We start from the raw sequence: 16,022 nt of genomic DNA on the forward strand, positions 1-16,022 counted from the left end.
GCAGAATAAATGCCCATCAGCAGAACGCCGAACAATACTGGGAGAAAACAATTAAAATGTCATTACACACGCAATGTGATCTATCAAGACTAAAATTGTACTGTGAGTACTGTTTTGCTTGTTTATTTAGTAGTGGTAGTAGTAAGAATTTGCAAACTGACACAGTTACATACACGGCTGTGAGAAAGGAGGCAATTGCGCAACAGCTTTATCGTACGTATGCTTGTAAACATATATGGACTGTCAAAAAATAAACATATAGTCTAATCTCAATCACAAAAATATTATGTTTGTGTCCGCTGGTGTTTTTTTAATGACATTTGTTTTATTCCCATATAGAAGATATATTAGTAACGTATCTCCTATATGAAAAAACATTTTGTAATATGCATTTTCTTGCATATTCTTCTTCACATTCACAGTTAGTGCTGTAGCCTCTCCCATGAGCAAAAAGGAAAACAAAGTGGTTTCCACTGTAGATGCACCACAGGGCTGCTTTAAAAATGCCCATAAAAAGTGGTTTGTCTGCTGCACGTTTGAAAACAAAGCAAAACACCACAGGCAGGAGCATGATAACATGGCTGTGCAGTAAATGATTGAGTGTGAAAGCCCCGAACTGTACACGCAAAAAAACTCTTTTAAAAAGGGCGGTCTGCAACACGTTTCAATTATACAAGCAGTCTCAGTAGATTACACGCAATTTTATAGCTTGTACATTCTATTTAGCGCTTGTTATTTGGATCTTAGTAGATCAGGCCCAAAATGGAGTCTGGTTCTTCCTTACATCCGTTGATGGTGTTGTTGTAGGCCGTGGAGCTGTAGCTTGTCGTGTTGAGGGTTTCCTTGCTCCCACTACGAGAATTCCTCGCACTACCCCAGGGGTCGTTGTCATAGGAACCAGATCTGGCTTTCATCTCCTCCTTTAAGATCATCCTCCCTATGCCACTCCCAATCTAAGAGAGACATGGGCAGTGGAAAGTAGTAGAAACATTAGAGACATTTGATGTACAGAGTGAACAGAGAGCAGAGGAGCAACTACCAAGAATAGTTTAGGTACCATAACCTAAGAAATGCATTATTTATGCTGCTTCTGACATCATGTTGAAGTACGGTGGGTATAATGAAGCGCTTACTCTTTGAAGACCGTGACTCCAACTCTCTTCATCTCCTCCTGTTGAGAACCGTCTCCTCGGCACTCGATAGGCTGAGAAGGAATACAGAAATACAGATCAAACAAGGTATTTCTTAAATGAATAGGTGAATAACCACTAGTCTGATGACTTTGGTGCAGTGGAGACAGTAAATGTGGCAAGACGAGTCGGGTCGTTCCTACCCCTGGGGGAGCTGGGGTACGGGTAGTAGTCACACTCAGACTGGGTGTATGGCTCAGGAGAGTAGGTGGACAGTCCGGAAGACCTCAGGATGTCCTCACTGGTCCTACTTTTGGTGGCTGCATTCAGATGATTGTCTGTGAAGAAGTAATAAAAAAAAAAAAAACAGATGTTAACGGCTGATAAACCATTTACACCTGACATCCCGGTGTGTCAAACCAGATTAAAATGTTGTCATTCAAATTAAGTACATAGTTGAATGCAGTCATCCGTCTTCAAAGCTTTTACTAAGTTAAATATTCCAACACCTGCCAAAAAAAGGGGCTAAAAACAAAGCGCAGAGAAATGTGTCAGTGTTATTTGCTGAGACAGATAGGAATTCAACTAAACTAATTATCTCCTGATTTGCCCCAGAAAACTTTTTAGTGTCAAAATAATCATATATCCTCCTGAGAATCAGCGTTCTCTGCATTGGACAGTTGTTATTGTCTATTTCTTTTGTCAGTTGGAAATTTGGACAAAAAAATAGTTTGCTCCCATTATGCAACAAGTTTGTAAAAATGTGAAATGTTGACTTTTTAATTGCTTGTATAAATATATTTGGGTCACTGGAATTACAGATAAGCTATCAAATAAAAATAAAAATTATACAAACAAGTCATTTTTATGTCCGCTGTGTATTTTAGAGAAAGTGTCTCTAAGCAAATCATACAAATTTTGACCTTATTTTGATGTTTGTCTGCCCATGGCTTGGACAATAAGTGTTTCTCGCAAATAACTGACACCATGTCATAAGTGCAAACTCGGTTTTCTGTTTGCAACTGGAAGGGTGAGGTATGTAATGTAATTTTCCTTTGTTGTAGAATTATGACTTGGGCTGTACAGTAGTTTTCTAGGTGAAACATGTATTTAAGCTTGCGACACATTCCTTATCTTTCCACAGCTTCCTTACTGTCTTAGGGCCAGCACATTACGTCTGACTACTACTGCAGTGGAATCGCCTGGGTGAGCAGTATCTCATTTAAATTAAACAGGACAGCCCCCCCCCCCCAGTCCAGGTTGTTCTGAACAGGGCTGTTTAGAAGGGCTTACTAGTGTGCTTTAATTCTTAATCTTGGGGTATTTTGACTGAAGCATGTCACAAACCTTTGCAGTCTATAGAGGACATAAGTCTAAATTGGTTAAATGGTATTGTGTAGCCTTTGGTAGAATGCTGGGTGGGTCAAAAGTTTCCACTAGTGATGTTCCGATCAGTGTTTTATGCTGCTGATTGAAGTGAAATCGATCAATACCAATACTCATCACATTTTTCAATGTATTGATGGTGAATGGTATTCACAGTTTAACAATATCAACACTATTTAAACTAGTTCCTTATTCTCTTGTATTACATACAATTGTGTGTGCAAAACAAAGTCAATAATACACAAGAACTAATCAAAATCAAAAACTACTATCTAATGTGTCTATGGATGTTGTCATTCATCCATGTTATTGTATTCTAAGAGCATTATATCAATCATAACTGGACAGTTAAGTTACTATTTCCAACTCTTTTGATCCCTGTCTTGCCCTCAAAGTCCTCCCGTTCATTTACACTACTCAAAGTTTACTAAACACTTATATCTTGGTGTTGTTTAGAGCTGCTAAGTGGTTAGCTCAGCTATTAGCATGACTGCTCGTGGCTTGCTCTCGTTGTGTAACATGTTTAGCCTTGTCTTCCAGTGATAAGGTTATGTGATAATGATTCTTAAGATACTAAGAAATGCACTTTTTTGCCACAATGGAGGCGATTATTATTAGCTACGGGGAGAAGCTCCACACTATGTATGGAGACACATGGTTAGCTGCTAGCCACCTGTCGGCCGAGTAAAAATAAATAGTGTCAGCCAGAGGGCATCGGCATCAAAAGGCATGAGTTGGCAATGGCGATCACATTTTTTCATGAAAATATCTATTAATTGACACATTCTTAGTTTCTACCTTCACCCTCACAATACTACAGTAGTCGGCTGTATGTTATCAATATTTATGTATTTTCACAGGTATTTTAAGGTTTAAAGGTCCCACAAATATTTAATAGCGTCCAAATAAGTAAAATCATAATATTTTATCTTTTTTCTGCCATATTTAGATATTTTTCAAGAATAGGTTTGGAATATAAAATGCCGTAAAAACCTATAACATGCATCCTGCAAGAAAGAGGAAAAAGACTGCATGTTCATCTGTCTTTGAAGGATCCTTAGAATTGAGACAACCTTAGTGTGGTAAAGTTATGTCATCCACGTCAAATGCAGCCTCCAAAGCTAAATACGAGGTCTAAAAACTGTTAAGTCTGCAATAGCTGTTGGGCATATAATATTTAACAGATCATATACAACTCTATCATTTGTGTGCAATTAATTGTTGCTTAATCAGATTTTGAAGCGATTAAAGGGGAACTGCACTTTTTTGGAATTTTGCCTCTCAGTCACAATCCTTATGTAGACAAGAACACGTTTTCCTTTTTTAAAGCATTCTAAATAGTAAATCAATGGGATCAAAAGTCGGCTTACAATGGAGCATAAGAGGAGTTGCTCTATTCTGCCTATAAAGCCCTTAAAAACATCTAAACACCTCCATTAACGTTTATAAAAGTACTTAACAGGCACATTTTTAATAACATGTAATATTTACATACAGATTTTGCTCATGTGAGGTATACGCAGCGCATTAATTTCAAAAACGCATCACAACATTCCCCTTTTCCCTTCCGCAAAATCACTGTTTAATACTCACTGCAGACTTCATGAAAGCCAACAAACATAATACAACACCACTTACTGTACATTATCTGCTGTCACTAGGATGCCAACTGCTACAATTTTGTTATATTCCGGTTTAGATGAAAAATTACTCATAATCCTCGCAAAGAAAAAGAGGGTGGAACAAAATGTTTTTTAGTGTCTTTCTAGCCATTCCCGGGTCTAAATTGGCCGTCAAATTCTACCAACTTGTTGGATTATGTCCCCATTCTTCTACTATCAAGGTAAGAGGCATGATTTATGATCTAGAACAGGGGTGTCAAACTCAAACACAGAGTGGGCCAAAATTTCAAACTGAACAAAGCCGCGGGCCAAGGTTGAACAACTTAACCTTTTTGATAGGGACCCAAACAAGTTTTAATAGGGACCCAAACAAGTTTTGCATTAAATATTGAACAAGCAAGGCTTATATAACTTTATAGTGACATGCAAAATCGAGTTTCAAATAATAATAATAATAATTAAAAAATATCAATGGCATATCAAATACAATTTAAATAAAAATTGAATGCCTCTTTTTCATTTGCAGCCTTCTGAGGTAAATATCAACATTGACTTTTTCCACAGGCTAATAGATTTGAAAATAAAATAATGAATAAACCAACCATTCTGGACTTTAAACTGCTCAGTTTGCAACACACAGATCTAATCTGATGTGCACAAGCCAGATACCTGGCATCTTTTCTTGGATACTAGTTCATTCATGTCAGGGCTCAGGCTTTGAGCTGAGGCAACCTTCATTATCAAACGAAGGTGTTCATCAGTCATTATATCTCGTATTCCACAGTCTTGGGGGCGTGCCTTACCGGCACTGCTTTTAACGTCCTCTACAAGCTGTCGTCATGTCCGCTTTTCATCCATTCTAACAACGTGCCGGCCCAGTCACAAGATATGTGCGGCTTCTGTACGCACACACAAGTGAATGCAACGCATACTTGATCAACAGCGATACAGTTTACACTGAGGGTAGCCGTATAAGCAACTTTAACATTGTTAGAAATATACGCCACACTGTGAACCCACACCAAACAAGAATGACAAACACATTTTGGGAGAACATCCGCACCGTTACACAACATAAACACAACAGAACAAATACCCAGAACCCTTTGCAGCACTAACTCTTCTGGGACGTATGCGTTGCATTCACTTGTGTGTGCGTGCCAGAGCTGCACATATTATGTGACTGTGCCAGCACTCGTTGGACTGGACGAAAAGGGGATGTGACAATTTTTGGGAGGGGCACTGAAATTTGGGAGTCTCCCGGGAGGGTTGGCAAGTATAAGATTTAGCGGTGTTACCGCGGCACTGCCGCTATATATAATCGGCGGGCCAGCTCTAGTGTTAATTTTATATCGCTTCAAGGGCCAAGTGAAATTACACGGCAGGCCAAATATGGCCCGCGGGCCAAATATGGCCCGCGGGCCAGAGTTTGACACCCATGATCTAGAATAAACTTCCACGAGCTTCGACGCGAGAAAGCAACTCACCAGCCGATGATGTCAACATAGCCACACAAGCTAGTGATCACGGCGATGCTATAAATAGTTTGTCTGTGTTGGCGCTTATAATAACAATATCACTAATACTTGGTTAATATTACAGTCACAAAATGTAAATGGAGTGTTGTTGGCTGCTTTTGGATCGTTATATCTTGGGTTTTATGGGCGGAAAAGAGGACAATCTCATTGACTCTATTTTAAGCAGACTTTTATTTACATTTAACTTAGAATGCATTAAAAAATACACCCTTGTCTTGTCTTTCATAATGATTATAATGATGATAATGATGATAGGCAAAATTCCAAAAAAAGTGCAGTTCCCCTTTAAAGCAAAATGCATTGCAATACTGAGCTGCAGCCAGCAGATGCGCTGTGGTTTGATACAAGTAAAGCCACATCCACGAAGACCTCTTCTATGGCACATCTTCTCCATAAAGCATTTGTCTGTTCAATACAACACTGCCATATAAACAGCAGTTGATTTGGACAGATTAAATGACTCAAATAGCATCCTCAAATTTAAGTCCTTGAAAGTAATTCCATTTTGTAAAACAATATCAACATTCCCACTTTTGTGCCTCGAGAGTCTGCTTTTAGCCACTGTGTTGAATGTTGGATCAATGTTAGAGCAAAGAAAAAAAAGCTATTTCAAACTGAGTTTAACAACCGCTCAGCCTTAGGCAGCTATTCATGTCATGAATGTTTGACAATCATATTGATGCCTCTCTACACAAAAGCACAGTCAATGGAAGTCAATGGGGTTGACATGCAGCGTAATGTCAGATGGATCGTTCCTCCGCTCTGCTTGGCATTAACCATGATGCATTGAATTCCAATACACACAATACATGACACCAGCGACAGACATTCTTATCTCTGGGACACACACTTTTAACTTGTCTGACGCCATATACACAAGTACACAAGTATGTTCACAGAACAGTTGTGAATAGGTGCTGGTATGGATAAACAAACACAAGAAGAGAGACACAGACATGAATATATATAAACCATCTACTGACTGAGTGAAACAGGGAGTACGAGGAAGCTTACTTACAGTGGCAAGGTCACCGGTTTAATGGAGCAGGAGGTGGAGAGGAGTGAAAAAATGTGATTAGATGCAAGAAAAAAGGGGTGAAAAGAAAAGGGAAATGTTACTGGAGCACCCCTGAGGGAGATGTGACATGTGAGAGCTTTACTACGCGTATAGAGGACACAATCTGTTGTTGTAGGCTAGATGTAGCTCTAGATCTGAGAAAACCAGCTGTTATAAAGTGACACTACATCACAAAAATCAAACAAAATAGTAAACATGTTATTGAAATAGTACATAACAGGCCTATAATGAACATTTATGTGTCTCTTGTTGGTTTGTGCTGAAACAGAACTACAATACAATTAGGTTGTCAATTCCTTATCGCAGTCATCCTTTTGCAAAATGTGCATGGAAGTATTACGGCCTGTGATGTACTTAGCATCATTTACATTGGCAGACGTGTCTGTGCACAAGTTGACACAATTCACTAAATAACCCACAAATTCCAACACATACAGAACAGAAGGAACATGCACCATTGCAAACAACCTCAAACCTCAAAACCAAGCTTCCGATCTAAAATGTACTTATGAAAGGAGACTGGGAATATAGAGCATATTTGAAGGGGAGCTATGATGATTTTCTGGACTTTTGTAACTTATAAATGTTGTTACAATGTCGGATAATCGTGTCAAACAATGCCAAAGAATCAAATCTTATGGTTCAGGCATTTTGGTGTGAGCTTGCACGCAGTTTTCGATGCCTCTGCCTGCAGTTTTTGCAGTCTGGCTACGACGTGACATCACAGCGAGGTGGACATCTGGATATTTTAAGTTAAATTTTGAGTCAAGCTCTCAGCCAGAGAGTGAGGAGCTCTGTATGAGGCCAGCTGAGTTTGAGAAAAGTTATGATAAAGTATTATTTTCATCTAATCTTGGCATGATGTGTGACATGCAGTGACATAAATACTGCTGAAAGCAGCTTTTTTTTAACGTAGCTCTGTATCAGTCGGAAAGTGGGCAGGTGTATGTATGTAAATGTGACTGTGGAGCAACATAAATACAACATTTACACCAAAACATATCCAATACATATTATCGAAAACACAAGGAAGTGTTTTAAATGTTGAAGAAAATCATCATAGGTCTCATCTAAATTAGTCACTGTATTAAAAAGCATACACAGTAGCTAAGGTAAAACAATTTACTCAGAGAAAGCTGCTTCCTGTAAATTATTGTGGATATGGTTAAAAGCATTGAGTCCCACGTATAAAGCTGAAAAACCTCTACCCTGAATACACACTGTGCAGTTTTCCAGTGTGCGTGTATTTATCTTGCCAAGTGTACATTTCACACAGTAAATAAACTTGACTTCACTTATGGCCATTAAACAACAGCTTTTATTGTATTTATTGAATACACCTAAAAATAAAGTCAGTCTGAATGATGCTATAGTAACGTTTTGCTTGGGATTCCTCTCTTTGAAATAGTAAATGCGATGTCAATATAAATCTAGACTCTGTCCTTACGGGGCTGTTGAAAGACATCAATAGATCAGTAATAACACTGACGCCAAGCACAGCATGACTACACTGACAGGAGGACAGGCAGGCTAAGGCGGAGCTAACTGCACTGTACCCGTTCTCTTATAGATGGGAGGCTTCCTGTAGATGTTGGGCTCCCCTGTGGCTGGTGAGAGAAAGAGGAGATGGAACATTGAAACGCATTGGCATAAAAGCAGAAAGGCTCAAGAATTTGAGTTTCTTTTGGAACAATGGGATGTGAAGAAGGAGAATTGGTTGTAAAGGACGATAAAAGAAGGTCAAGTATGCAGTATGAGGGTAAGTATAGGCGCTAAAAGGGATTAAGTGCTTAATAAGAACAGGACTTTGTTATGTGTTCACTCATAACGAACCTTCTCTTTTTTGTGAGAGTGAGATGAAGTGGTGAGGTGTCTTACCTGGTACATGGAAATGTTTTGGGGGCTGGTTGGTAGTCGGCGTGCTGGACCGCCCCTCTTGGCCATAATAAGGTGAGCTTCTACCGCTCTCGGAACCTGCAGCCAGCCGCAGCACAACCCAACAAAGGCATGAGAGCCTCAGAAATACACCGCAATCGAAATCACCTCTGAATTTAAAGACTGTTCGATTCTGCTTTATTTCAGGGAAGATACAGGTGTTAAAGTTAAAGTACCAATGATTGTCACACACACACGAGGTGTGGCGAAATTATACTCTGCATTTGACCCATAACCCTTGATAACCCTTGGGAGGTGAGGGGTGCAGTGAGCAGCAGCGGTGGCCGCGCCCGGGAATAATTTTTGGTGATTTAACCCCGAAATCCAATGGGAATTGGGGGTTAAAGGTAATGAGGTAACGGGTCCCATTTTTTATAGTCTTTGGTATGACTCGGCTGGGGTTTGAACTCACAACCTACCGATCTCAGGGCGGACACTCTAACCACTAGGCCACTAAGTAGGTGTTCAATTCTTCAGAGTTTCTGCAAGTATAGCTTTTTTGAGCTTTCAACCATCCAAACCAATTTAAAAACAGCATAATTTTTACATGTAACATGCCTTTCAAAAATAAAAACCTATTTTTGATAGGTAATATTATTTGAAAATCAAAACAATATAATGTACTACAAACAACTACAGTAGTTTTATGAAGTAATGTAATTATATGGACCAAACCAATGCTGTGTATCTTTTGAGCTGCTTCTTTGTCCTGTAACAACAGGAACTTGGAAATTTTTGTTTATGTTGAGTGACAGACTGAAGGGGTCAAAGTTGACAGAAACCGATATGTATGTCAGCAAAAAAGCCAGTGAGCAAGGGTAATGCTCCATCGTCCGGTTTGTTGAGTAAAGAGAAAAGAAAGAACTAAAACACGTCAGGAAAACCATTCGGCACCTTCTCCATATTTTCATGGATTAATGTCCGCTGTGTGGCTTTTGTTTTGCCGTGTAAGCACAGCGCTGCCGAGCTGCCTGGCCAAGTATGAAAATACTCGAAAATTAAGGTGCTGAGGTACCACTGTATACGTCATTATTTTGTATACACTTCTCTGGATTTGTTTTTTTGATGAAAACAATTATATAGCCATATATTGCGTCTGGCTCTTTGTAAAATGCACATAATAAAAAATGGGGGACTATCTATAGATCCACTGTCACGACTCCGATTTCTGGTGATCTTTGTGTAAAAGGGGTTGCCCGAAGTACACCGAATAAACATTTAATCATATTGAATTAAAAGAAGTTGCGTGTACATGATGAGAGACTTAAAGAGACTTATGAGGAAAAGCAATTTGATTCGGCACTGATACCATGATATCACTGTAGCATCACTGTAACTTGTCAATGATCTCGCATTTCTTCTTGCAGAAAAGGTCCAATCATTTGTTGTAAAATTCCAGTATTGTGACTGCTTGGCTTTCAGCATTCACAATGGCTTGATTGATTCTAAAACGGAATGACACCACACTCACCGGGGTACGCAAAGTGCTGCGGAGAGCGTGGCATGATAGGTGACGTCCCTTGACGACTGTAGGTTGGGGAGTCAATATAACTTGGACTGGAGCATCGCCTCTGCTTTATGTCCAAGCAGTCATAGTCCTTTGAAGACAGATGAGAGGTACAACAGCACAAATGAAAAGAGTCCAGTGGTTTCAAGTGTTTAAGTGCTATTCTTGTAACACTGTGAGAGGAATGCCTACCTGAGAATAGGGAGAGAGTGTCCCAAGAGACTGCAGAATAAGAAATAAAACGTTATTTAAAATACAAAAAGTGCAGCAATGCATCAGAAGAATATACTTTATAACAATAGCTTGTATATTTAAAGTTGTTCTGCTCCTTGGCAGGCATCCATAAGTATGTTAATCGGAACAAAACAGCTTTTTGAGTCAAGCTGAGAAGAATGGTTTCAAACACATGATGAACTTGATGACCTTATCAAGATCCACACATTAAGATAAGTAAGGATTTGTATTCATTTGAATCATGCAGATTTACATCAGATTCAGTGAATAAACAGAATCTCAAAGTGGAAATTCTGTCAATGGCACTGTTTGATGTTTTGATTTTTGCACCTTTAAACAAACTCTAATTGCATATATATTGGCACCAAGTTTTTCGTTATTGATCCGTTCCAAAGGGTCAGTTTAAAAAGTTTGCTTTTTAAAATGTGCTAGCTCAAAGGTCATTTAGATTGAATTTTCCAAAGACATGCTGCTGATTAGCATTAGCAATTTTACATGAGGAGGGACATCCTGTAGAAAATGGATAAATGATGGATGGATAGATTTTTATGACATCCAAATTTGGTAATGAAAACTACAACTGTTCATGTTCAGAACAAACAGATTTGAGTAATAAGTATAATATTAACAACACTTTGTTGGGCTCAACAAAAGAAAATACTGGCACATTGATTACTGGCAAAGACTACTTCCTGGCTAAGATAACACACTGTAAACTATACGCTACTGGCATCTAACATCTAAGAATTTCAACAGCATATTACAGTGTACTTTATTCTACAGTACAATACTTGCTAATGCCTCAGAAGTGTAAGAAAACAAGATAACAACTGAAAAGCACAACTCAGGGTTAAATGTTGGATTTAAAAGTATAAAACAATTTTTATACAATAACATTTATTAACAGATATGAACACATACAAAAGTCCCGACAATTGGTACAGTTGAGTACCAGTATCGATTCCAAACTAAGGTCAAGGTACCCACTCGAACCCCGAAAATATTTTTGGTGAAAATGTTCGCCTAAAACAACATCATACTAAAACCGGGCTGAATGAAAACCGAGGCACCACTGTTACATAAATAAACAAATACTAACTGTACTAAGACAAGCAGCTCAAAGGCATTTTTTAGGGGGTCCATTTGAACATTTTAGCCTAAAAAAGAGAGACGAGTTCCACATTTGGCCTGGAGTGTGTCGCAGTAGTACCTCCCCATAGATGTAAGTGTCTAGCCTGTCATCAGAGGTGTATCTGTGGTAGGGCTGGTATGAGGAGGATATGAGGTCTGGCTGCTGGACCGCATAAATGGCTTTGATCTTTGGTAGGGCAGCTAGGTCCTTATAATCTAGGAACTCATGCTCCAATCTGGCCTGGAGAGAGGACACACACGTACGTACACCCACCAACACAGACACAACAGCAACCGCATAAACGACACCCAGAAAACAAAAGTATGGAAACTCCACAAGTGATGACAAATAGAACATGCAGCTGAAGTAAACTACAAGCGAAAAACACACGAGCCTGTGCAAGTATCTGCAAAGTGCATCATCAGAAGTACACTTGTACGCTGAAGCCTTTAGCAGCAGTGTAAAATGTTGACCTTCAGGGGGAATGACAGCTATAGACAGTGGGAGGGGAACAGGAAACAGCACGGAAGGCAAGTGTGCTTACACTGCATTTGTCCCTCATCCATCACCCTAACCAGAAAGGTCATTGATTAAGAGATGAGAGTCGAGCAGAGAGCAGTGACTCACGTTTGCATGCAGACAACACTTGACATACCCACACTGACAACAGGCAGCAGACCACCATGCAGTGAGCCATGACACATTTCCAAACAGAATTCTAGGAGACTGACAGCCATCACTCAGCTGTATTGAGTCCAAAATGTATGTCAACTGTGAAGCACTGATTCAATGATTTGTAGTTTCAAAGATGACCGACAATGCATTATTTGTTATGATAACATTTAAAAAGCTACATAACATGGTGATGATCCAAAGTAAGAATTATCTAACTTGGTTACGATACAGTAGCTGTGTTACTGAGAACCAATGTTTATGTACATACTGTATTTGAGTTTGTAGTCATTTCGAACCTTTTTTCAATTTCACAGTACTGGCTCAGTTTCGGAAAACTCAACAGTCATAAACAAGATATTTAGCTTTGACTTAAAATGTGTTCTGCATTTGTGTGATCACCACAAAACATTCTTAATTTTTCAGTATGTAACATGCACGTAATATTGTTTTCTTAAAAATAATGAGGCAGGAGAGTTATTAAAACACATAATTTGATTACTTCCCAAAGCGTTTGGCCAAGACAGTACAGTGGAACTGGCTTACCCCAATGCCTATTGGACTGGTTGACATAGGCAGTTGTCAACATACCTTGCACTATACTTGCACATTTTCTTGTGACTTTGGTTTTGCATAATTGTATGCAGACTACTGTGTTTTCAGGTGATCTTGTATTATTGTAGTGTTCAATTGGTGTATTGTGTATAAGTCTGAGCTGTGATTCAGGGGTTGGCCTTGGGTGCAGTGGCGTTTGCCAGTTAGAGCCGTTCCAAGAGTAAAGAAGACCAAAGATAAACGATCACGAGAGATGAAGATTGTTGAAATAAGATGAACTTCATCTTCGACATCTATAATACAGCTTTGGTGTGAACATTGTTGCAATGAATGCTGGACACATTGTCAATTGGACCAAATGCTAACAAGTAACAACAAAACTAATGATCGTTGCTGCGAATGTCAAACTGACCAAGTTTTTGACAGAACACCCTTGGTTTCAGCACATGGAAGCCCAGTTCTAACTGAGAGAAAATACACAGGACGAAACAAATTTTATCCACATATCTGTTGTGATTTAACACATCTAGAATCCTCCGGGCTATGGGTGAGTACTGTAATCTACAGTAGAGCACACTCAAAGCTGCTATATTGGGTGAAACAAGCGTAAAGGTGAATAAGGGTGCTACTTCATGTTTAGAGGGAGCTAATTAAAAAAAACTTATTTAGAAAGTTGTAAACAGTTTTTTATACTTCAACTATGAACTAAGAAAATAGTTGGTTTAGTAACAATAATTCTACTTCGCGGAATTATGTTTGCCATGGTCATGTATGATATCAATTAGCAATAAACGACTGTAACCCCTTTGGTTTTCACATTTTTATGGTCTGCCATGAATAATAATGATGATCATTATGTGAGACAAAAACACATGTTTATTTTTTTATGCATATATATAAATATATAGATACTTGCAGTGTGTATATTTAACATTGATGGAGGGTTTTGAAGTTGTTTTAGAGGGCTTTGAAGACTACAACAGTAACTCCCATTTGCCGCAACCAAAAAAAAGACATGCATGTTCTTGTCGCTAATAATGATTGTGAACGATAGGTACAATTCCAAAAAAAGTGCAGTTCCCCTTTAAAATTTACAAACTTTTCGGCTTATGATCACAACCTTCTACTGGTGTGAGGCATGATTCACAATCTAGCATTGACTTTTACTATCTTAGAGGCAATGCATCAGCTCATCAGCTCAGTATGTCAAAAGCTGCAGTAGCTACGTTACCTTGGTAAACAAGGCAGAGTGTTAATAACAAACATTTCCTCTGCGTTAGCTCTTATGATAACAATGTTGCTAATACTTGGTTAACATGCAGGTCATGACATGTAATTAGAGCATTGTTGGCAGTTTTTGTTTTTTTAGAGGCCTTTATCGGCGGGGTGCATGGCTATCATTAGCTACATGCAAACAAGCCTTTTGGCTTTTTGTGCCATCCTTTTTAAAGCATTACATGGATTCAATTCTTTAAAATGTCAAACTTCTCAATCAATCATTTAAAAAATTGTTAGACGTCTGGTACGAGACGTATTTTAGAATTTGCACTGCACAAAAAAGACAAAAACATACATGTTTTGTCTCATATAGGGATCGTGAATGATAAACAACATAAACAAAACAAGTGCAGTTCCCATTTTTAGTAATGATAATAACACAGTGAACTGGGATTTGAGGAGTTGTTCAATATGGACAGATTAGCGACATTAAGTAAACTGACTCAAGCGGCTTCCACTGTATTTGTTAGTAGTTATGGGAAACACATGCCCTGTCTTTACTGTACATTTCAGCGTGCCAACACTGAAAAATAAGTAAATGTGGAGATAGTGCCCAGGAGAAATTCATGTTACATGTTTTTTCTCACTTATTTCATTTCAGGGCATGGATCCTTACATATATAGCAACAAATCTGCTTGATAAATGTCAATCTCCCAGCTGACCAGGTACTAAAAGTAACACCTCTTAGCACCTGTTTTTTTTCCAATGGACAAGCATAAATAGCGAGTACAGCCATAGCAAGTCTCAAGACACTAGTGATAAGTTAGTGTATTGCAAAAAGACATGGTGAAATCAATGTTAAGAAAGGGAAGGGTAACAAACACCACATTGATGTAGGAGCATGTGACATACTAGCTAGCGCCATGACATGAACAAACGAGCACAGAAAGTGAGGAGGCCAAAGGAGTGAGCAGCCCTCAAGTTGGTGCCTAACAGGTAGCCCCTTTGGTGTGTTATGTGTTCTTGTTTAAGGGTTTGATACAGTACAGTAGGTGCTGGTGGATGCAAGAGTGATAATAAGGTGCAAACTTACACATATAACCCTATTGGGGGAGCCAATGGAGGAGCCTGGGGGAGAGATGGAGGTTTCTGACAGGCGTCTATGCTGTTTGGTAAAGCACAAAGCAATGAGGATACACAATTGTATTTACTGCTTCATCCAAAAAATTTATATTTATCTCACCCTTAGTCGCCTCTCTGCTCTTGCTGCCTGTTTGCATAATGGGTGCCACACCTCACATCCTGACGAGTGAAAGACAAGAACAGGTCGACATGTAAGTTTTAATGTATGGGTGCAAGCCAAGGCTGCAACTAATGATTATTTTCATCATCAACTATTGTTATACATTTTTTCAAACAGTCGTTTGGTCAAATGCTTTTTGCTTATGGTCTGTTGTACACATTTGACACTGAGTCCGTAACTTGATTTCAACACATTTTTTAAACCTAATAATTAAAACAAAATAAACATATATTGCTGACAAACAAATTGGTCAACCACGGTATATATTAAGCACAGTGAAAAATACACATGAAACTCAGAGAAAAAAGTACTGTTACGATTATTTAACTGCAAATATTGACTTAAGGCCGGGGTCAGCAACCTGCGGCTCTCGAGCCCCACGTGGATCATTAGTGCTGCCCAATTGGCTCTTTGGAGCTTTTTTTTTTAAAAAGTATGAAAATGTAAAAAGATGAGGGAAAACATTGTTTTTGTTTTAATATGGTTTCTGTAGGAGGACACACATGACACCTAATTGTTAGAAATCCCACTGTTTATATTAAACATGCTTCACTGTTGGGAGCATTTGGAGAGCACCGTTTTGTCTTACTAATTTTGGCGGTCCTTGAAGTCACATTTGTTTGTTTACATGTACAACTTCATCTGACGCTGCCACAGAAAGACGTGTTTTATGCCACTCCTTCTTTGTCTCATTTTGTCCACCAAACGTTT

At 38.8% G+C, this 16,022-nt stretch overlaps 1 protein-coding gene across 1 annotated transcript in view; it reads right to left on the reverse strand.

Moving 5' to 3' along the window:
• The window catches only part of LOC133648986 (actin-binding LIM protein 3-like), a 97,767-nt gene that overhangs the window by 6,846 nt on the left and 74,899 nt on the right, over window positions 1–16,022 (reverse strand). The window contains 10 exon segments of the mRNA XM_062045623.1: window positions 785–953; window positions 1,134–1,204; window positions 1,334–1,468; window positions 8,311–8,361; window positions 8,633–8,728; window positions 10,161–10,287; window positions 10,389–10,418; window positions 11,641–11,802; window positions 15,102–15,173; window positions 15,252–15,310. Coding sequence (XP_061901607.1) covers window positions 785–953; window positions 1,134–1,204; window positions 1,334–1,468; window positions 8,311–8,361; window positions 8,633–8,728; window positions 10,161–10,287; window positions 10,389–10,418; window positions 11,641–11,802; window positions 15,102–15,173; window positions 15,252–15,310 — 972 coding nt within the window.

Source organism: Entelurus aequoreus, linkage group LG04 (genome assembly GCF_033978785.1).
Source record: "Entelurus aequoreus isolate RoL-2023_Sb linkage group LG04, RoL_Eaeq_v1.1, whole genome shotgun sequence".
Classification (NCBI taxonomy): Eukaryota; Metazoa; Chordata; class Actinopteri; order Syngnathiformes; family Syngnathidae; genus Entelurus; species Entelurus aequoreus.